The sequence below is a fragment of the Falco naumanni genome, chromosome 8 (genome assembly GCF_017639655.2).
Source record: "Falco naumanni isolate bFalNau1 chromosome 8, bFalNau1.pat, whole genome shotgun sequence".
NCBI classification, from domain to species: domain Eukaryota; kingdom Metazoa; phylum Chordata; class Aves; order Falconiformes; family Falconidae; genus Falco; species Falco naumanni.
Window position 1 is genome coordinate 12,616,058 of NC_054061.1, and position 23,550 is coordinate 12,639,607.

The 23,550-nt window shown below is 45.4% G+C and overlaps 1 protein-coding gene across 2 annotated transcripts in view; it reads left to right on the forward strand.

The window, feature by feature from the left end:
- Nucleotides 1-23,550, forward strand: part of HTR4 (5-hydroxytryptamine receptor 4) — a 154,868-nt gene that overhangs the window by 53,008 nt on the left and 78,310 nt on the right. For both annotated transcript variants that reach the window (XR_005829233.1, XM_040602927.1), the window contains exons 4-5: nt 14,030-14,155; nt 15,165-15,365. Coding sequence is in view for 1 of the 2 variants with exons in the window: in XM_040602927.1 (XP_040458861.1) it covers nt 14,030-14,155; nt 15,165-15,365 (327 nt within the window). In the remaining variant the exon portion in view is untranslated. The remainder of the gene's footprint in view (nt 1-14,029; nt 14,156-15,164; nt 15,366-23,550) is intronic.

A 23,550-nucleotide genomic window follows, 5' to 3' on the forward strand; every position in this document is an offset into this window, starting at 1 on the left:
ATGTGTATAGGACCTGCTATCTGGTAGTATAAATGATTGTTGATAGACTATTACCCTGGAGCAGAGTGCATCTGTGATGCAGGTAAGAAATGTGCTCGTCTTCGTTCCTCGTTCAGTCTTTCCACTCTTTGTGTTGCCCTTACTGGGGCAATGATGTGACTCCCTGGTCTGGCAAACAGCCAGAAGCCCGAACCTCAGTCCCTGGCTGAACTTACTGTCTTGTCCCATCTGTTAGCCAAGGACTTGCCATCACGTGTCCTCTAAGCACCAGCCTCTGTCTCCCAAAGTCAGAACACTAAGTAAAAGCAGCTGTTACCTGAACACAAGCTTTGCCATCTGGTGGACAGGAGATGAGGTTTTCAGGAAACTCTTTGGCTGTTCGGGAGTGAATCTACTGTAGGGCACGCTATTTAAAAATAAAAGGAAAAAAAAAAGCTTAAAAAAAAAAAAAAAAAGGTCAAAATAAACCCCCCAGCTTCAGGTGTGCTGAGAAATGTAGCAAAGCAATGGGCTCCTCCTCATGCCATGGGGAGACAGTGACATTAGTGCTGTGAACTTCTGGGTCGTATTTGCAAAAGGACTTGTTCTAAAGAGGCAATTTCAGTGTTTGTGCTTGTATCCCTCAATGCAAACTAAGTAACTGGAGGCCAGACTACCCTACCTTCCAGTGCATGAGTAGGAGGTGAGTGGTAAAGGGTCTGCCTGTTGCAGGTGACTTTCTGCAGTTCATGCAGTTTCTGCTCTGTATGGAACCACTGAATCGTTGAAAGCTTAGTAGGGCTTTATGCAATTCAAGTCCACCCCAGGAGATGATGCCTGGACTGCAGAGGCATCCTTGCAGAACAAAGCATTAGAAACAGAATATCAACAATGGAGAGGGCTGCTGGGGACAGAGGGTGGGTTTCTGGCTCTGTGCCAGTGTACGTGTGACAAACGGACCCGCAGCTGACCTTTCAGCTGCACGCTGGCGTGGCTGTAAGCTCAGGGAGGAGTGCAGGAGAAAGGAAAGGGCTCTGCTTGCTGCTAGTGGGAGGTGGGATGGGGTGAGCAGGATGCTGTTAAATGTCTGGCTATCCATCTGTTGAGGGGCCAGAGTGAAGGGGAGTGAATTGTGCTGGGACCTTCCCTTCCTGGTGCACGTGAGCTCATGCCTATGTAAGAACAGAGGAAACGTGTCGTGGCTGTTTTGGGGTCATGCCTATCTTCTGTCGCCCCTCCCAGGTTGGGCACTTGCCTCGTAGCTCATCTCTAACTGGCCCTGTGTATAGGCACAGAGTATTTCTCCCTAACAGTAGGCACAGACATTTTCCGTGCTCTTCCAGTGCCCCCGAAGCTTTAATGCCCCCAGTATCTGCTTATTCATTCGCTATGAGGCTTTCCCAGCACAAGCGCCTTCCCTGTGGGAACGCTGGGTCACTGCTCCAGCAGGATGCCAGACAGAGGTAAAAGCAGACTCTAACGGTCTTGGTGTTGGGCAAGAGCATGTCCTGATGGCTCTGTGTTCTTCTAGAAGAAGTCAGTTCCAGATGTTGGATATGTGTAAACAGTTTACTTCACTTAGCCCCCAGTTCCTTAGCCTGATCTGGAAAATCACCCGAGCTCACAGTTTGCTTCTAGAGCTCAGATGATACTTTTTGTTCCATCTTTGTATCTCCAGAGTTGTATCTATTTACCTTTAAGTTTTGTTCAACTTTGCCTTGAAGGCCAGGACCTGAAGAGACAAAGTCTACTTGTTTCCAGAGCCTCCTTTCCACAGTGGGACCAGAGGGCAGTGGTGATGGGGCAGCACATTGCTCATTCTTGGTAGACCAGTCCGGAGACGTGCCCAGAGCTTGCTCTTCTCATGAACTTCCTGAGAGCTCTGAGGACTTACCTGAGAACAGGCTGTTGCCTACTCGACAGGGAGTGTAAAAGGAGAATAAATACATCCCTCAAAAGAGGATAGGCAGGAAGTACTTGGTTCGTGTTAATTTAGGCGAGAATTTCTCAGAACTGTGACCTGAGTGGTGAGGAAGCTGCTCAAGAGCTGTTACATGTTTCTGAGCAGACTCAGCTGGGGGGTGGGTATTTGGAGGACTAGAGCAAGTAGAGGACCTCACAGGAGTCCAGACAGATTTTGAGTTACTCTTTGGAAAGGAGATGGTGGGAGGCATGGGCTGTTCCCTGCAGCCTCTGCCAGAGAAGCTTCTTCGGGGCTTGTGCATCAAGATACAAACATCCTCTTGCATCCTCTTTGCTGGCAGACATCCCTGGCAAGTTGATAGACTCCCTTACTTCTTTTGGAATTAAACTGCTTTTGTGGTATTTTGGGCCGTGCTAGAGTGGAAGAATGCTTTTTTGGTTGTGGTTTGGTTTTTTTTTTTTTTTTTTTTTTTTTTTTTTTCCCTCCCCATTCCCTAGCAGCTGGAATACTTTTGGTCCCATTACTGCCATTATTTGCAATTTCCATTTTTATGGGCCGTAATGGGGATGTGATTTTCTGGCAGAGCTGGCAGCTACAATGAAACAAGGGGGTTTTATTTCTTCAATTCAGCTACTGTTCAGTATGCTTTCCTGAGCCCAGCAGATGTGGGTGTAGTCCGAGGCAGGCACCTAAGTGTTTTTGTAGTGCTTTTACTTTTCCCTGTAAGCCATGCTCAATGCCCCATCCTTGCAGCAACATGAGGGTCTGTTTAGAATTACTCTGGGTGACACACTGTAAAACAGAAGTTTTCACTGGACCTCAAAGCTGTAAGCTGATTCAGCTAACAGCATCCCTCACCTGAAATACCTGTTCAAGTTAGTAACAAAGTTTAAATCGCCAGAACATTAATCACAAACAAACTTTCTGTACTCATTCGCAGTAGAACCTGTGGGGGTCCATATCTGATGCCACTAAGAAACCTCTAAGTCATTTCACTCGTTTGTGGGGAGGAAGGTCTCTCCTTTCTCATTGCTCTCTCCTCCAGGAGTGGCTGTTCCTAGGAATCTTTATCAAGGGCTTCTACAGATGAGCAGGGTGAGACATTGCTCCTTGGAAGCTCTTGCACTTGTTAGCCAAAGGAAATGACAACGAACAAACACTTCCAAAGCTGCTCAAGCTGACCTCTGAGGGATGTACTGGTGGTGCCTGCGGGGTGGGATCTGGGTTGCACCCGAGCAGAGTGCCTGCGCTTACCGTCTGCAAGGCAGTCCTGGCTGTTTGCTTTCCCTCTGTCCTGCTGCTTGCCCAGGCTGACATCCTCTCTTGTTTATCTGAAGGGAGAAAGACGATCAGGCTTTTGTGGCAAGTCTTCAGAACATGAACTTAGCTGCGAATGTAGAGGGAGGTTTAAATAAAACAAGAAATTTAAGCGCTCTGTTCTTGAAGCAAGGACTTCCCATGTCCTTGCTTAGAAAGGACACCTATCTGGAGCCTAAATACAAGAGCGAGTTTCATACAAAATGGGATGATGGACACGTATTCTTCCACATAGAAGTGGAAGGCTTCTGTCTGCAACCTCAGGAATAACTTTACCAAACTCTGGTCTTTATGGTAAAGCTCAAATTGAGGTAGCAGAGTTGGACATGTATGACATCTCAAAGATGACTTTTATGCCACTTGACTGATGTGTTTTGTGTCAGGGTACGGTGGACTGGTTGGTCAGTTCAAAACCTGTGGTGCTGGAGAAGGGACTATGGAGACACACCATTCCCTGGGGACACACAGCGCTCACTCAGTCAAACACTTCAAGGGACACACACCTTGGGAGCAAACAGATGAACTCCACCGTGCTGTGCCTTAAAAAAATTCATTGGGACATACAGTCCTATGTTGTCTTCAAAAAAGAAGTGAAAGTACCTCCTGCTATTTTAATTACCTGCTATTGTCTGGTAATGAATGAGCTGGGAACTGGTTTTGTGTGGCTCAGAGCCACACGGTGTCTGGGGATTGTGTCAAATAAAATGTATTCCAGAAATCAGTGTGTTATCTGTGCCAAGCCTTCCGTTAGCAGGGGTAACAAGAAGAAACTCTTCCATTCCTCTAGATTCTTGAAACTGGGAAACTATCCAGGAAATATTGAATTTTACATAGCCAATAGCTGTATTTGTCTTTTATTGTCCAAGGTGTAAACTAGCAGTGGGAAAAGCACACAGCCGGGATATTTTAATATACAGGCTGATACCGGGACTTTTTCACAGGTCTTGCCTAAGGGTCTCTTATTTAACAGTATGTCCCTTGCTGCAAATCTTGCTTGCAGAAGCAGAGCAGGACCTTCATGCTTTCTGATTTGCAGGTCTTGCAACTTTCAAGCTTTCGGCAAAGATGGGAACCAAGGTTCTCCCTGATTTGAAAATGAGAACTTGGTATGAGAATGCCAGTAGAGACCAAGAACTGCCATTATGGTGTTTTGAGGAAGAGTTATCTTTGGGGAAATACGTGTGTGGGCTTAGGCCAGGACTGACTTTTTAGGTTTTATGGCTAAAATTATAAGACAGGGAAACATGCTTTTAGCCCAGGAGCAGCATCTCACCCTTGAAGAGCAGCAGGCTCTGCTTGATCAGTCTCAGTGCACCCCAGTTTTGCACCTGGTTGTTGCAGGAGGCATCACATGGATTTCTGTGAGAAATCTGGGCACTCAGAGTGTCTTTAGCGTGAGTCTAAACCTTGATTTTTCCAGCTCACTCCTGTGCCAGAGGAGGTTATGTCACAGATGTACATTGAGTTACTCCCTGTTTCTGAACTACTGAGATAAAGCTTGAGATAGTTGCACGTGTATGTGTAATGGTGATGTTGCTTATGTCTGTCAAGTAAAATTATTTTGTGCAATAACTGGATTGCAAATATTCTTGTTTGAAAGTGCATACTAGACTCTGTCTTCGACATTTATGGAATGTGGAAGTGAAATGAATGACAATTAATGGGAATATTGCTGGGAAATAAGGTGCTTCATCAGTTCAGAACTCCTGAGCATAGTTATGTTGTATTTGTCATTTGAACATACAGCCTGCTCTGCTAAGACTTCTGTATGACATGAGATAAGCAAGAGCCACTTATCTGGAAAATATCAGATAATCACATTATTAATATGGAATATACACCAAAAGTCAAGTTTATTTTTGTGCCTCTTTCATCATCATCTTTTTTTCATTAAACTGACATGTAGTTTGGTAGATGCAGTGGGCTTACTTCTGAGGAGCAATTCTAGTTAGGAACTGATCAAGACATTTCTGATTAAAGGCGTTTTGATCTTTGGTTTTATTCAGCATTTACAAAGTAGAAATGATTGTTACAACATTGCTGCTGTGCTTTGTAGTGTACCTAAATTCTTACCTACGTCTAAGCCAGAAATTTGGTTTTGCCATAGTGGTAGAGTATTTGGTAACCTCATTAAAATAAGCAGACCCTGCGTATCCAAAAAGTATTGTTATGTTTATCTGAAAATAAAAGGGGAATATTCAACATGTGAAGGGAGCTTTGGGAGTAAAATTTAAAGACTTGGAAATATTTTATAAGGAACAAAACATAGTGCCAAGGTCCTGCAGACTCCAGGTAGATGCGCAAGGTTGCAATCTGTGATTGTATAGGGCTTTGCACGAGAGCTCTCCTGCAGCAGTTGTTTGTGAATCCCAAAGTAATTGTAGCAGCTGCCCTTCCTCCATGCAAATAACTGTGATCTTAGTCTAATGCTAATTTCATAAGTTAATTTTAGCTTATATTTTAGGTGACAGTCTAATAGCTTTTAAGGATTGTATTTACATGCATCAGCCTTGCAACAACATCCATTCAGATGTGGGTGTAAATTCTGTAATGCCTGCTCTGCTGCCTGGGAAATAGCAGAGCCAGGTTTCATCCTTCGTTGTGTGAAGAGCAGAGACAGACGTGGCTGCTGGATGCCCACCTAACTTCCCTGCAAGGGGAGAACCCCTAAGGTTTAGGCAGTGCCTGGAGACTCCCAGGGTCTGGATTTGTGTCCTACCTCTGTTGCACATTTCCCGTGTAACTGTGAAACTGCTGCCCCTCTCTCTGGAGTTCTCAGACCTGCATCTGTATGAGGACCATGGTAAAGCATTGCATTGTTTGGGATCACCGTGCAGCCCCAGATCCAATTTCCATTCAGGAAAGGCAAGAGCTGCTGTTGTAAGCTAAGGAAATTGCATGGACCAGCAGAAAGCTCAGGTTTTTTTCTGGGTTTGTTACTTGGAGCCCCTCATTCTTTGCCTGGCAGCCTGAATCTGGGCAGTCTGTAAGCCTGAGGTGGGTGCTCTGGTCCTGAAGTCTCCTGAGGTCCCGTGGTGTTTGGCAGCCCCAGCACCCGCTCCCAAACAGCAGAATGCTCCTAGCGCATACTGATTGCCTGCACAGCCCACACCTGGCAATTTTTAAAATATTTAAATAGCCTATCTTCCTTGCTTCATCTTGACAATTGATTTTAATCAGTATTATCAGCCGCTTAAAACACTTAATTCTCTGAAGCACTATAGCGTTCAGCCTCCAGCAGATACGTGGAGCAGAGGTGCAGGATCAGTGATGTTATCGGTAGTTTTGTTTCAAACCGGCATAAAAGGAGAAAAATCTCATCCCTTCCCACCCACCCCACTACTGCAATTTACTTGGTTAAAAAAAAAAAAAAAGGTACTCAAATAAACTAATCATATGACTGAGTTATTTTGATATGTGGAATGCTGTTTATTTCTGGCTTGTCAATACTTTAATTAATTTCAATCTGTTTCTAAAACAGAAGTTAAGTACATAATTGATTTGAATCTGTTAGAAGTTGTCCTGCCATCTGCACAGTCTGAAGTGAAGCAGCACAGGCAGTGTAGCATTTGAAGGCATTAAAAGAAATTATGTGCTTCTGGATTAATGCTGACTTCTGATTAATATTTTTGGGAGGCAGTAGAGAAGAATATGGTAACAGCTGGAAAGCCATAGATCAAATAATATCTTCCCTATTGTCATGTTTCTATATTGAGACACGTGTTGTTAGGTTTACTTATAAAATAATGTATCTTGATTTTTAAGTGTTTGACACTCAGCCTCTGATTTTATGCCTAGAAATAATCAGGGGAGTAGAAAAGAGGAGAGGCAAATGACAGCTTATTTGTAGTTAAAGACCTACATGAAATATCATGTCAGCTGAAGTTACAGAGGGACAAACTGTGGCATGGTTGAAAACAAAGTGGAGTAGCTCTTCCGTGTATTCCCCATGCACTGAGGCCACTCTTAAATCAAGAAGAAAGCTTTTTTTTCTAGGCTCCCACCACTTTTCAGTGAGAATTACACACGTCCCTTGTTACGAAGGGATCCCTCCTGCAGTCCCTGGCTACCTCGAGGAGATGCTCCAGGTGACCTCGGCAGGCAGTTATTCCTCTCCAGTTTGGAAATGGGCCATCCAGCCTCCTTCCTATCAGCTGTGCTCCTCTGCCCCCCAAAGCAAAGTTTTATTTATTCAAGCCTCAGCCTTTTCCATCTCTCTCCCTCTGGCAGGAGTGTCTGTGCAGTGCCCAGGGCGCTCTCAGCACTGAGCTGTTTATGAGGGATTTTTTCCCGCTGTGGTGGCGGGGAGGTCAGGGTGTGTGACATGTAACGAAAGCCAGGGGAGCAATGTGCGTGGTCTTACCAACATGACTGATCTGTGCAGTTTAATTGCTGCATAAAATATGCAAAAGCATTGAGGTAATTTAGAAAAGGTAAGGTGTTTACAGGAAAGTAGAAATTGAGCTTGAAATAATAATTACACCTTTTTTTTCTTCTCGTTAATGACTATACAGAAGAGCCTTTTAAATATGTCCATATGTGGGTTTTAAGCATTCATTCCATACCAGTATTTCACCTTTTTCCTTAAGTGGTTTCTGTATTCTTACTAACCAACAACCATTTTGTCTGAATCTCATTTCCTCATAATAGCAAACCCATCAATCCCTGCTTTATTAAACAGGGAAGCATGCTTAGAAGCCAGAGCACTCAGATTTGATCAAACATGTTAGGCAAACCATTGATTTTAATTTACAGCAATATCCACTTCTTCCATTATTAACAGCTTTGAATTACTGAGACTGAATAATTAACAAATATTCCTACTGGATGATAGGCTATTAAAAAGGCAGATTTACAGAAACATAGCCCAGATGAACATCCTTCCTGCCCCCCCAGTGATGCATATGCCTATTTAATGTTCCCCAGGGGAGCAATGCAGCATGGCACGAGCAAAATGCTCTTTGGAGAGATCTCCCAAAGGCTTCCGAAACCATTATCACAGCAAATGCTCCATAGACAAGTGTGCCAGTGTGTGTTTCTGACCTGCTGGTGCCTGTTCAGAGCCCTGGGCTGTGGCCAGCCAAGTTAAATGATGCAGACCAGGATGCCAGTACTGTCAGGGCAGGGTTGCCTGTGTACACTGGGTGGGAAATGTGGGCTTAAAACATTGCGCTGCTTCTTGGCTGAAGCACCCCTCAGTCTTCAACCAGGGCAACATCTGGTGGAACGTGGCCCGGTGCTGGCCTCCTCTGGCACTTCCAGAGATCGTTTTGATGAGTAAAACTCAAAATCTCTGTGCACCAAGGACCTGAGGAGGGTGGTTTGCTTTGTGTTTGTTGACTTGCACATCTCTCTGCAGCTGATGAGGCTGGAAGGGATGGAGGTCTGTAACGGGCAATAAGCTTGTTCGTGGAGGAAGATGCCTGGGAGCACAGAGCAGATCTAAGTCCGTGCCTGCTGTTATGGTCCTTATCCTTCTTCAGGAGCCCAAATGAGAGGAAAATGTCTGGGATTCTTACAGAAGGAGACGACCTCTACCTGCCTAGCAAGAACAAATCTCCCTTCCACCCAAAACCACAACCCTGCAGTCTGGGTGTCATTGCTTAGCAATACCCAACCGAAATTCAGTGTCGGTCTTCCACCCCAAAGCACCAAACCTGGCCGGTTACAACTTCCTTGCAGCTGTAGGAGTTTTCTCTTCAATGCAGAAAATCCTGCTGCTGAGGAAGAGCATCGAGGTGTCTGCAGCTATTTCAGTCCTAGCTGCATGGCGAAAATAATCATTCCTCTCCACCTCCAGAGCCCTTTTCTCTGGCATCCCTCAAGCCCCCTCCTCCCCTCAGTCGCACAGAACCGTCCTGAGGGAAGCAGCGTGCACTGAGGGGTCAGCAGCACGTCGGGGTGCCCAGCTTGCCCCTGCTGCGCTGCCTCACCCAGCTGTGCGGTAGGTGGATGCTGCCACCGCTGGGGAGGTGGCAGCTGATGTGGTATGAAGAGCTTATCCTGGTGCTGGGGGACAGGGTATCCTTCTGGGGACAATAGCAGGTGGCAGCCTGGGTGTTTGTCAAGGCTTGCTGTATAGGCACAGCTCTTTCCAGTGTGAGATGGGTGGGCAGTTCAGTTCACCCGTGCGTTTACTACACGTTGTATTGATTACTGTGAAATGTTTATGTCCGAGTGCAAGCCCATTGCCTTTAGGATCAGAGCAATTCAAGGAACAGGTCAAATCCAAATGTTTCACTCCCTCTCTCTACCTCCCTCTGTGGGACGAGGCCCCAGGGCATCCTTGGCACCAAGCACAGCTGCCAGCCTGAGAGCCAGTGTCCCTGCTGCGGCGGGGGGACAGGGGTCTCTCAGCAGGCAGCCTCACAACCCTAAGGCTTCCCCTAAAAAGGAGCCAGTGGGCTCGGTCTCCCGCCCCCCTCCCAAGGCACTGCAGGGGGAATTGAGAAACCTCATCCATGGCTGATGGCCAGTTCACCCCCCCCCCCGGCAGGGCTCGGGACGAGGGAGGTGTCTCTCCCCCTCTGTACATGCAGAGTGCAGATGCAAGGTGCTCAAATAACGCAGTGATGAGAATTGCTTAGGAACAGCAGAAGGACGGGTGAAGCTAAGATAAGACAAAATATAAATCTAACTCAGCCTGGCTCTGCATAAACTAAACCATCATCATCCTCTTTACCACGGTGCCAGCATGTATGTGCTGCCATGCTCACTCGGGAGGAAAAGGAACATCTTTTGTATGGTGCTATTCAGTGTGGTTTGACATTTTGTTCCACAGATGCAGCCACGGAGCAGTGTAGCCTGTTGTGAAGGCTTATTTAGACAGGTACAATTACAGCTTGGCAGCGAAGGTGCCTTTGATCCCAGTATCCGCATTGTTCCTGAGGCTTTTCATCCCACCGGGTACCCAGCTAGAAGGCACGTGGCTGAGACCTGCCTTTGAAGTTGTTTCTTTTCCATTTTGTAGATTCATAGAATCTTTTAGGTTGGAAAAGACCTTTAAGATCATCTCTTTAATTTTCATGGTGTCTTCTTCTGCTGATGAACATTATTAATGAAGGCTCTGGCATTCAGTTGTGCTCAAAATACTGATGCTTGGCAAGTGTCTGACCTTTCCCAGCTCTGCAGCAGCTATCTGCAGGAGGAGGGCAAGTGGGGGCACCCAGAGAGGTCTGTGTGGCTCCAGCAGAGGAGAATCGCCTTGTGCATCCCGCTGTGCAGGGTGTCCATGGTGAAGGACCCGCTCCCGGCTGCTCATCCTTTTCCGAAGGGCTTTGCTGCAGTGCAGGTTCATGTGTCAGCAGCTCCCAGCTTCCTTCCTACCAAAATCTCCAATGCAGGACTTTGCTTCTGAGGAAAAATGAGATCTGTCAGATCGGATGTATGTGGAGATGGATGGGAAAGAGGGAAAGTTATTTCTGGCCGGGGTGGGAGGAGTGACATCCTATTCTAGGAGCAGCCATGTGGCCAGTGACCAGTTCTGTAGGGTGGCTTGGGATTTTAGTGTTAGGATAAGGAATTAGATGTCAGTTACCTTCAGTTTTGAGGAAAGAATCTCTGTATACAATTTGGAGTGGTCACTGGTGATTAAGCAGCACAGAAACTGATGCCATTTGCTTGATTTTATGTTTAGCTTGTTACTACAAGACAAGGAGGAAAGCTGCCCAGAGAGAGTGTTCACCACGTACTGAGAGTTTGAAAGACAGACCAGAAAGAGGAAGGCAAAGGAATCCACTAAGAGCTGTTAAACACAAGCCCATGGCACAGATGTCTGTGGCATGAGAGAGCATGCAAAAGAGGCACTGCTATATGCATGTAGGCATTTCATCTCCTACTGGCCACTGTCAGACAGAATGATGGATGAAGCAGATCCTTTTGATCTATTTTCTTCTGTTAAATGTGAGGAAGTATGACTGGACCAGCGTAGGCAAATTGCAGGCAGCAATTGCAGTGTAATGTAATTGCAAGAACAGCAAACACAAAATCCACTCGTTGCAAAAGTTGTCCAAGAGCTAATGACCCAAGGTGTCGGGAAGAAATGCTTTCCAGTAAAAGCTGGTAAAGCCACATTTAGTTCAGACAGAGCCTTGTCAACATTTATGAATGTACCAAAGGATTTGTCCAGAGCTACCGGCTTTTTGGAGCCTTAATTGTCCTCATTGAAGTTGTGCTAAGTGCAAACTCCTTCAGAGGCTAAGTAAAAACACATCTTGACTTTGCCTTTCTCCTATTTTAGCATCTATAGTTGGCTTGAACAAAAGTGTCTTGCTGGATGCAAACCCATGGTTATGTCTGACCCCTTCAGCAGAACCCCAAGGACTGTCCTGCATTGAGCAGGACTGGATTTACTATTAGCACTTAAAACTGGCAGGGCAAAAGAAGCAGTCATGCCTTTGCCTCTGGGCTGGGATCATTCATTCCAACACAGGACAACCCCCTCTTCCTTACCGGGTACCCTTCACCCTGAGCCACCCCTCTCCTGGTACACTGGTACCCCGGCACCTCCAGAAGGATGCCTGCCTGGCACTGCTCAGGGATTTTTTTGCCTGAACACCTGGTGGAGAGGTGGGGTACACCCAGCTGTTCACTCTACATGACATTTTATTAATCTCTTCGTTTTAACACAGGAGATTATCTGGAATTAAAAGTGATCTGTGCTCGCACAGGTGAGAAAGCACTGCTTGGCACAGGGACACAGATTTATGAAGCCAGGATGTGCAGTTGCCTTGGACCTGTTTCTTGTCATGGCCATATAACTGCACTTGTTTTGAGCCTGCATAGATCTGCCTGGTGCTGTTTTCTCCTACAAAAGTAGTGTGAGGCCAGGGCATCTCCTTTCCTCTTCATTTACTCATAAACATCCTCACCCATCTGGATGAGCTTATAGCTGGTGATGTATTTCGTGTAAAACACTGGAAATTGAAGAATTCCTAAGATACTGTTCGTACTCAATATGAAGAGTCCAACTTCAACAGGCTGCGATCTGACCCTCTGGTGCAGCTGGCAGTGGACAAAAAAGTCATACTGAGAGCAGCATTGCTGTTAGGGACAAAAACGGAGACTGGGATTAAGTGGTTGTGCCACGTGCAGGCTCAGGGTGAAGGCAGTTGCTAGAAGCTTATTAACATGGCACAGGTAGTGGAGGCAGGACTTCAGCAGCTTCTTGCCTTTTTTTAGCTTTGCCAAAATCAGGAGAATTCAGTGAGATAAAGTGTAAAAGTCTGAAATGCATTTAGTAAATAACAAGCGACCCCAGAGGAAGTCACAAAACAGAGTCACAGTTCATTTTTTTCAGTTAACGGAACAATCTCACAACATTAATCCTGGTGCTGAATACCAGCTCCGTACGCTGTGAAGAAATTTCCCTGCTGAATTAGTGTCAAGTGCTGCTCGTAATGCCGGTTTATTTCTAGCCACCCTCGATAACACAAACGCACTCCTGTTCTCACCCATCTAATGTAAGAGGGAAAGTTACCCAAGCAGGCGAAGGTTTAGGATGCATTTTGTTCTGGATACGTAATTAGAAATAGCTTTAAAGGAAAAGTGGCTCAAAAGTTTGCAATGAAACCGATTTTATGAGGAACAGAACACTATTAATTGCAAGTTGTGTATGACCTTTGCAGGCTCCAAAAAAAGCCCCAACAACAGTTTTTGAAGCTTTTAACATCATACTTGTAGAAATGCAGACTCCAAATATCTCCAATGTTGTGTTGTCGTGTTATCCTTCCTTTTTGATTTCTTTCTCTTCATTAACTGAAAGAAATTGTGGATGTCAGGGAGGAGGAAATTGGGCACTTCCTTTAAAAAATAATTAAAATATTACAAAATAATAAAATATTTAAAATATTAATAGAATATTTATTTTATTTTTCTTAATTCTGGAAAAGTTATCAAGTGGGGAAAAAAAAAAAGCGCCACACTGCCTCTTGTTCTGTGGCACCTGGTAAAGGGAAGAGAGAACAAGGGAAAAGATTACACAGAGGGTTTCAACATTCAAGTTGTAAAGTGCTCATCTTGAGGAAAACCTTGGGGAAAAAAAAGGAAAACTGAAAGGAAAGAAAACCAAAACTGCATAGAAAATAACATTATTTATTGGGGTGAAAAGAGAATGAAAACATTTTTGTCCAGAGGCTCTGAATTGGAAGGGACTTTCAGAAGTCAGGCATGGTTCACTCCAGCTCTTGGGAATGGGCTCCTCCACGGTGCGCATCGGCTTATCCACCACGGGGAGACCTGGGTGGCCACGGGCGTTGTGGACATCCTTCGCCTGTAGCCTTTCTGCTGATGAGCACAAGCCTCAGATTTCCCCATAAATATGAAATGCTCGTTGTTGCTGGTCTGGGTGGGAAGGCTGCCTTGCTGTGGCAGGCGTGGGGATGCTGCTCTGATGCCCGCCCAGAGGAGTGCCTGTGCCTGGCACCTCCCTGGACCATCCCCTCCTGTAGAGGGATGAAGCTGGGTTAATTAGCATTGATAATATACAGCTGTGGGCTGGCTTCAGGGCGGTGGGTTGGGTGATGTAGATGAGGTGCAGCTGTGGCTGGTTCCTGCTAAGAGGTTGAGAGCCAATGAAGAGGGGCAGCTGAGGGAGAGAAGGTGAGAGAGGCAGAAGCAAGAGGAGAGAGAACACGTGCTCTGGATGAGGTGAGACGAGGAGAAGGCAGCAGAGGGACTGTATGAAGAGCGTGCTGGTATGAGGTGGTAAAGGATCTTGTTGCAGCTTGATAGTTTGGAGAGTGCTGCGACACCCTCCCAGTGCTGCTGCAGCTTCTTTTCTTTTCTCTTTTGTTTCTTTGTGCTCCCCAGTTCGAGTGAGGGCTTTGGCATAGCGGAGAAGATCGTGCTGCTCACCTTCATCTCCGCCGTGATACTGATGGCCATCCTGGGGAACCTGCTGGTGATGGTGGCCGTGTGCCGGGACAGGCAGCTCAGGTGAGCCCACCCAGCCGGGCACCACCTGCCCTTCCGTGGGGAGGCACAGGGGGAAATCCCCACCTAAACCCCCCCATTCCCACAGCTGAGGGCACAAACTGCTGCGGTGAAGGGTGCCCCTGGCCACGCGTCGCACCGCGGCGATGTCAGGCTCTTGCACTGGCCTCAGTGCGTCCCCACTCGGGTTTACATTGTGGCAGTGGGATCATTTATTATCCATCCTCTACATTTTTAGCACGCTCAGTGTAAAACACCCAGGTAAATCACTGAAAAGCAGAGCTAAGCAGCAACTCCTTGGAGAAGCGGGTTGGCCTCTTATCCCTTTTCTGTCTCAAATTTCTGAACAATCCTAACATCGGAAAACCACTCAGATCAAGGTCCTGTTAAAGTTGTGCTGCATTGCTGCAGCTTGGCAGATGCTGCCAGTGATTTGGGGGGGGGGGGGGGGGCGGGCAGGGGGCACAGGCAAAACTCCTGTCTCAAGGCTTGCTGCTACCCCTGGGAGCTGTCAGACCAGCTGCAAGAGCAGAGTGAGATATTCAAGAGCCTCTATTCATATTCTGTGTGGGATTTTTAATGGATTTAATTCTATTTTATTGTTATGATTTAAAAAGTACTCTTCAAGTTAAAATTACAGTTTCAGTCTAGATTCTTCTCAGTGATTTCTGGAAGGATTTTCTCAATTTGCAAGTTAAAATAAAATCCCCCTCCTCCACCCCAAACTCTCTAATGCAAGCTGTGAGGCTGAGCCACATGCAGAGGCCTGTGAGCATCTATTTGCCTCTTTTATGTGAGCAGAAAGATGTGTTTGTGCAGGGAATGTGGTGGATATTAAGCTGTAAAACCAGGAACAAGCTAGGGATGACCCTGTAATGGGAGGAACACATTATAGAGGACCTTTTAGTGTGATGGAGCAAATTAGGCACAAACACAAGCTGAAATGTCTGTCCACATGTAGAGGATGCTGCACTGAAACTATTCCACCCTGATTTTGTGATCTTGTCTGCAGGAAAATCAAGACCAATTATTTCATTGTCTCCCTTGCCTTTGCTGACCTGCTGGTGTCAGTGCTGGTGATGCCGTTTGGAGCCATTGAGTTGGTTCAGGACAACTGGATCTATGGAGAGATGTTCTGCCTGGTCCGAACGTCCCTCGATGTCCTGCTCACCACAGCGTCAATCCTGCACCTGTGCTGTATCTCTCTGGACAGGTATGAACAGAAGGGCATTGAGAATAATTACAGTTGCTTTCAATTTCTTCAGTGTTGTTGCTCGTCCAGCAGTAGCCAAAGGACAAATATGAACCTGCTGGGTACCACAGAGCAATAAATCTCTCTCAGTAGCTGGTTTTGGAGAGAGTTCTCTGAATCCTCAGGAGTGCAGAAAAACTTTAAAAGGAATGAGATTTGTACCAAAAGAGCAAGCCAGGTTCTCAGCTGCTTTGTGGCAGAGCTCTGTTTACATTACTGATCAGACGTAAGAAGTTTCTTCTTTAAAGTGCAGAAAAGACACCTCAAAGATGTACCCGAAGGGAAGACCTGCAGCTGTCACAGCTGGAGGTGCATCCTGCATCGCGGAGGTGCATCCTTTTGGCAGGGATGTTGCTCCCTGCCAGGGGCTGCAGAGGGGGCTTGGCTGGTGAACAGCTCGATGTGTGGTGCTGACCCCCACCTTCCCAGGGACTGAAATGCTAAATTACTTGCCTTTCTCTCTCTTGTCCAAAAAATATTGGACATGCCTTACAAGTGCTATCAAAACTACTGTTCCTGCTATTAGCAGCCATATAGGTAGATGAAAACCAATATTACTAAGTGACACGTTGTGCTTTATATTACTAGATTATATGGAGAAAGAGCTAAAAGAGCAGTCCCCCCCCCTAAACGTTATGGGATATTTTTCTAAGGCATCCATTTGCGCATCTCTGCTAGTGAAGGCTAACAAGGAGGTAAATAAAGCTGGTGAAATGGGTGCGTAGGCTTTGTGGGAGATCCTAAAAACTTCCTTTTCTTTCAAACTTTTCTTGAAAAATTAAAATGAGGCCAATACCCTAGATAACTTATGGCAAACAATTCTGTTTTACTGTTGTCTGCGGTTTTTCAGGGTAAATGGCAGAACTTTTCATACAGAATATCAAGAATTTTTTACTAGGTAAATACTTAGAAGAAATAATTTTGACCGTCTATTCTAATAAGCAATATTTGGAGCTTTTATTTGAGTTCTGTGCAGAGATTTCAATACCTTTAAAAATACTATTACTTATTATTACTAATATGGCCAAAATAACCATAATCATACTCATCATCATGACAACTGGTATTCAAATAGCATCTTTCGTCCGGAGTCTGTATGCAGCCAGACTTCAAAAGATACTTGATTAACTTCTCTATTGATGGGCAGCGCTCCTTTGTTGTGGGAGAGAGGGGCACCGGCACATGCCGTATTGTATCCAGAGAGAAGCTGATGTGCAATAGCTACAGCACGTTTCCTTATCTGGAAGTTCAGATGGCTGGAACACAAATAGGAAGCTCATTATCTTAAAAACGTTGACAAATTGCCACTTTGAGCCAATTACCAGTAAAGCAGATGTTAGGCACTGCACTCTGGATGTGGCCTTGTTATATAAAATGTTGGAGTTCGATTCTCCAGGCTTTTCATTAAATGTGGTGGGCTGTGTAGACAAGGAGACATGAAGGGAAAATATTGTTTTCCCCCCTCCCCTGCACACCCTCATCTCTGGCACCTGCAAGGGATGAGGTACCCCGTGTGGGGTCCACAGAAGGGAAACTCCCCCCTTTCTCCTGCATATGCCACCCTCATGCAGACCCCTGCCGTGTCATGGGCTCTTGCTGCTGCTGCCTGTGCCCATCGGTCCCCATGTTCCCGGGACAGCCTTGTCTGGGGGTGGGGAAGGGGTTGGGGCTCCCTGGGCTCTATGACTGTTGAAATGTGTGGCTCAGAGTTAATGTATTAGGGATACAGAACAGAGATTACGGTTTTATAAGGAAAATTTTCTTTGTAAACAGATCTGAGGCAGAGTTTGCAAACACCCAGCTCAGTAGAAGGAGCTGGAAATGTAAAAAATAACCCAACCAAACAAAGCCCTAAGATGAGATGGATTAGATTATTCTGTACTAAATGAAACATTCGGATCAGAATGTAAACACCTGGAGCTCTGCTGGTCCCTCTATGCTCTTTTATTCTCTGTCCAGAGTCATGAATTCTCTCCACCAGGTGCAGAGTTGCTGTAGCAATGGGTGAGCATCATTGCCTACAGTAACACGTAGGTGATTCCCCTTCTTTTGGACAGAGAGAAATGGGGAGCTGAGTCTGGGGATGCCCACTTCACACACACCACACCCCCCCCCCCCCCCACACACACACCCCATCCCAAGCCAATGCTTTAATCACTACACAGAAGAGGAGAACAGCTGTCTTGAAAGAAAGCAGGGGTTGGAATGGTGTTTTGGAAGAAACTAATTCTCTAGGTTTGTTCCACATGTGTTCTGAGAAGGTTTTGGGAAGGTGCAGCACCCCCTGCCCTGGCATCTGAAGGTGATGGACGCTGTGCTTGAACGACTCCCACATCAGCATTGCTCCATTGAAGTGCCTCGTCCTTCTGTGATAAAATTATCCTGCTTTTAAAGATTTCTGCTTACTGAGTGTGCATTTGAGGCAATTGCTGCAACAGAAACATTCTCCCTATTTCTTCAGGATTAAAAAGATTCTTTACAGTAGAATTAAAAATTGACACACACGCTGGCTAAAAAACCCACCCACATCCACCAATCTTGGTGCCAAATTGATTGAAAAAAAGTGCTTAGAGCTCTGAATTTGAAGGTCCCAAAAGCTGAGATCATCTTAAGTGTTACAGCAAAAGAAAAATCTTCCCCAAAATGCCTGCAAACTTTTTCCCTATGAATACACTGACAGAGAGGGATCCCTCAATATTTGCAGTCCCCCTAACATGAGCCATATTAGACTAGGCAGTAGTTCAAATTACTTGAAAATAAGCCGAGGATGAATTAATTAGTGAGTGATGCATGTGCTGAAAAGCTCTGCAAGTTCAGGGGTGAGGGAGCGGAGCTGTGTTATCTGGGATACAGAAACACAGCAGCAATTTTTGACAACTGAGAAACCTGAAATTGCCAGATGTCTGGGATTTATTTCAGGACACACAAATGCTCTTTCTCTTTCGCATGTGTTGACCATACATGTGCTGTTCTTTGCTCCCAGGCAGAGAGATAGGAAAGGTTCCCCAAGCTGGTGGCTGGATGCAGCCTGACATGGATAATTATCGCAGCCTTTATCGTTTGCTGCCTTCACGCTGAAGAATGGTGCCTCTGCAGACTAGCTGTAGAGCTGAGCTAAATTTTAGGTAATCTCTGGTACTGTGTTTTTCTTGTTTCTCTTCTCAAAATGACTTTATTGAGTGCTTGTTAGAGCAGTGACCACCACACACAACACCATGAGCTGAGCACTAACAGCAACATCCCCGAGACAGGCTGCTCCTCTCCAAAGGAGGATTTGCCACAGAAACTTTTCTCTGTCTTCTAATCTTTGCAGGGCATATATAGCTGTCCTAGCCATTCAGTCTTGCTGTAGAAGCTCGCCTTGGATGGTATTTTGACTCCATGGGTAATCATTTGGAACTTTGCCACTGGCATGAAAAAAGCCAAGATTTCATCTTAGATGTTTCAAAATGCTTGTTTCTTCTCCCAGTACAAGAAGGCACAGTTAAGTCTGTGTTTGCTGACAGTGTCAGCTGAAAGAGAAAGCCCAAGATCTCTCTGTCTCATGTGAAGAAGAGAATCCCAAGTGTGGCTCTCATCACTCTCTGTTTGATCAGACACCGCGTATGAATCTGATTGAGTCCCAAGACTCCAGGCTTCTGGGTTCTCCCAGGACCAAATGTCAAGTTCAGACTACCCACCACGATGCTCAAAACAGACCAAGGTGCCTCCTGGACTAGCTGTCCTGAACTGTTGTAAAAAAACTATTATGGAGGTGGGTCTGTCCCTAGTCATCTTCCTCTCTTAAAGCAGTATTTCTTCCTCTGATTGACTGACTGATTTATGTGATTTTCAAAATATGGCTTAGTAGGACACCAGTAGGGTACTGTAGCCATCGCTGAAGTTGTTTAACATCCACCTGGACATCATCCTTGAGCACAGAAACAGTCCTAACCTGACCAGGAGTTTCTGTGCTCATTCATGAGCACTTTCATGTCCCAAACAGTCTATTAGAAAGACTTTCTTCCCGAATTAGCCATGTATTTTACATTTCTGCAGTGCTTGCTCACTGGCATGGTCAGAAAACATGTTGTATAGAAGAAGTTGCTTTCTACGATAAAGCAGCAGACCTCGATGCCTGCAGTTCCAAACTCTGATACCCCTCACACCTAGCAACACTATCAGGTCTAAACATTCACAAAGACCAAGGACATTAAATATTTTTCCTACCGTGCTTGTCTAATAACTGTTTTCTGATTGAAATGAAACATGGGGTCTTTCCCTCCATCTCTCAGAGGAGGCATTTTGATGGAAAAAGACAGGGAAAACATAGACATTTTGATTCTGGCTCTTACTATGTTCTTAAGGTTGTCCCATGGTCTCCTCCTTGCTACATTGAGGGGGGTATTACTGTTGTGCCATGTCATGCTGCAAGTCACCTAGAGCCAGTGATAGTCCCACTTTACTCCTGTGTCCTTTTCGCAGAGATTAATTCACTTTTGCTGCCATGAATTTGGCTGCTGTTCCAAACCTGCTCAGCAAGCAGGACAACAGGGATTTTCAGCACAGCTTGGATGGGAGTGGTGGATACAGAATAATAGATCCATTTTCCATACTGAAAGAAAGCTATACCCCACCTTTTAAATCCGCCTTTTTCTCCTTCCTGATGTACCAGCCCCTTGCTGGGACTGTCCTGGGAGCATCATCTCCAGGTGTGTTTTGGTCTGTGACCATCCTGAGAAGGGCAAGGAGAAAATCTTAATCTCACTTCATGTCAGTGCTAGAGATGAAAAAAAGTAAAAATATCCACACTTTAGTCATGTTTGAATACTTAACGAGTACAAAAAACTACTAAATTGCACCTATTTCTTGAGCACTTTGCCAGTTTTTAAAACCCTTTTCCTTTTGCAGACTGAACTCAAAAAGTTGTGCTGTTCCTGGTGCATATTAGTTAAAATGTGGGTACCTGATGGAGCAGCCTGATAGTGATTAATGACTCGATGGAGTAACCATCCCCTAACCCAGATGAGCGGTGTACTCAACATGTACTGCTCACAGCTAGGATTTAACACACTAGCACAGTCTCCTCATTTCTAGCTGCTTGCACCAAATTTTCCATTTGGGACTTGAGATACTGGCTTTCAAAGTATACCTTTCCCTTGTCCTGTGCAAATATTAACTGAGATTTGAAAGACTTCCAGCCAGTTTAATTGTTGCAGTATTCTGCAGTCATCTTCAAGCAACTTTCAGGTCAGCTCAAAATATTCACTCTGATATGAGCAAGAGCAATATGTCTTTCCCCCTTTTGTCTGCAGTCTCAGACCTAGGTTTTAAAGGTTTCTGGCAGAAACTTGAATTTCTGTGACCATTTTTGCTTGTTTTGGGGTGGTTTTTTTTTTTCGTTTTCTTTTTTTTTTTCCCCCACGGTGAGAACTGACTCTTAAACAGTGTTAAGAGGACAGAGTAGGTGAGGGGGTAGTGGTGGATATCCCTGAAATGTCAGAGCAGGTAGATGGATGCCTGGGTTTCTGTGCAGGGAAGGGTGACTCAGCCCATCGTCGACCTGTTCTCCATCCCCACTGCCTCTCCGATCCTGGCAGCTGGCTTGGAGGAGCACTGACAGCACTGCTTCCTTCCCAGTATTTTATTTAGTTTTTGCTAGCTGTTGCTCTGTGTTCATTTAGCCTTTACGGGAGTATGCTGCTTCTAGCTGGTGTTTTTTCTGTGATTCATGTATTTGCTGCCTTCTGTTTTATTTCAGGGCATACAACTGTGGGGTTTTTTTTAAGAAAACTGGGTGGTTAATCTAACCCTCAGGACTTAGTTTGGGAAGTCATTCTTCTCAACACTTTCAGAAAATGTTGCTTGAAAAGACTTTTATCTGATAATATCTTGTATCCATTTCCATTATGGCCTCTGAAAAAGAAAGAAAGAAAGAAAGAAGGCATTCAGGCTTTAATTCTCAAAGGCATTTGAGAAAATTTGGAGAAATCACCACAGGGTAAATTGATTGTACTGGTCAGACACAGGGAGCAAAGAACTTCAGAGACTTAGAGACACTCTCAGTCTCATCTGAAAAAGTTTTTGTCCAAGGTGTCAGAGATAGCTCAGGACTCACTGAATCTGAATTTTGCTGTCACTGCGTTATGCTTTTTCATAATCTCTTTGGTATCCTAATATGAAAGAAATATTTAGCCTTGAATTATTTATTTGTTGCACGTTTTATGCATACTTATCCATTCTTTGTCCTTATGCAATAAAAATAATTGCACTGCCTATAAATAGACCAAGAAGCTATGATAGAGTCTCCAAATAGAGTTAACCTGTCAGGAAAGGCAATTTTCTTCTCTAATATTTGCAGTAGAATTACTTCTCAAAGTCTTTGGGGAAAAAAAAACCCGAAACAACAGAGAAACAAATAGGTCCTAAATGTCTGTATTTCTGGGCTTAGGTGCACATCTGGCACCTCTGGTTTTCATGCAACCAAAGCATCCTGCACCCTGTCTCTGGCTCCTCCAGCTCTCCTGGCCGTGTCCCAGCCCGGGAAGCTTTCCTCCAAGTCTGCGTCTCTGCTGGGCACTAGGTACACTGTTTGCCTGGCGTGTGCGAAACATTTGCAATTTGCTGTATAACACACAACAAAATGGACCTAACTGTCTGTTTGTATATTCAACGCTAATCTTACTGGGATTCAAACATACCCCATAATCACTGCTAAATAAAGGCTAAAGCAAAGCAGATGTATCCAAAGAGTGTTGGAGCACCAGAGTGGCAGATGCTCGTTGCGCCATTTACAAACATTAATTAACATTAATGTACTGTTCAGACATCAAATTAGCACGATCCCTTGAGAGAGATGATGTTTTCGAGACTCCCAAAGCCCGGTGCTCTGCCGTGGCAGCCCATCTGGAGAGGTAGCCCTCTCCCTGTGCCGGGTGGGAGGGCACGTGTGGGGGGCAGAGGAGCGGCGAGGTTGGGGTGGTCGCTGGCTCTGCCCACCCTGCCTGCTGCCTCCAGTGCTGCATCACATCGCTCCCCGTGCTCGTCTCTTTTGCACGGTGTCCCTGCTGACGCAGCTGGGGCACGGCAGGATCGACTGGCTCACCAAAGGGCTCGAGGTCCAGAGCGTGATGTCTTCCTCAAGGACAGGAAGAAAGCAGCTGAGCCAAACAGTGCTCTGTGAAACATCTGCTGGCTGGCCAGGGGCGGGGGGAGCTTATTAGTGGGAAGACTTATTAGGTTTTAAATAGCTATCAGTAAGTAAAGATTAGGCAGTCAGCAATCTGATTATATGACACAAATTCCAGCTATAGTTTTGAACCAGGCCATAAAGCCCCCATGCCCTTTTCAGCTGGAAAGGCATCTGATCTGGTACAGCTCCCAGGTGGAGGAACAGAGAGGCAGCGCGGGAAGGGGCTGAGCAAGAGCAAACAGAGACTGTCCGCAAGGGCTGCACGACGTGACACGTAGCTGCGGAGTTATCCCTGTCGTCGTTCAGCTCGGCAAGAAAACTAACGTGGGATTTGCAGAATTCAGGTCTGAGAGCATTAAGAAAAATAACAGAGCAGATGGCCGTGGCGCAGCCGGAGGGATGCACTGTCCTTTATTAATCTTTACAAACCCTCTAGAAATATGGTAATTTATTTCACCACTGTTGCTGCCAATAACCCTCCACACACACTGACCCACATGGGGACCGTGAAGGAGTCCTCTGTCTCTGTTTGGCAACATACGTTTGTTTGTATTACTACCTAAATTTATCCAGTTCCAATTAACTGCTCTCTTTAGCATTTTTCTCAGTGTAATTATCTCAACACCAGCAGGCCGTTGTTTTTTCTAATAAGAATTTAATTTTGTTAGATGTAATCATTTTAGGACATTTTTTCTTTCTGGACCAGCGATGCATAACTTTGTTTTATTTGGCACACTTAGACACTATAGCTTATTTGCTCGGTGGGAAAAGGGAAAAGAAAAAAAGCTGTTCTCTCTCTCCATCTCTCTCTAAAAAAAGAAAAGAAAAGAAAAAGTAAAAATCTGGTTATGCAGAGGCCAGAATCTGGTTTCACTGAAATATCAGTAAAGCCAGTAGTGCTGTTTTAATTTCACACATGAACAAGTCAGCTGAACCCTAGCTCCTTAAGTTCACCACCTGGTCAGGGTTCAGCTG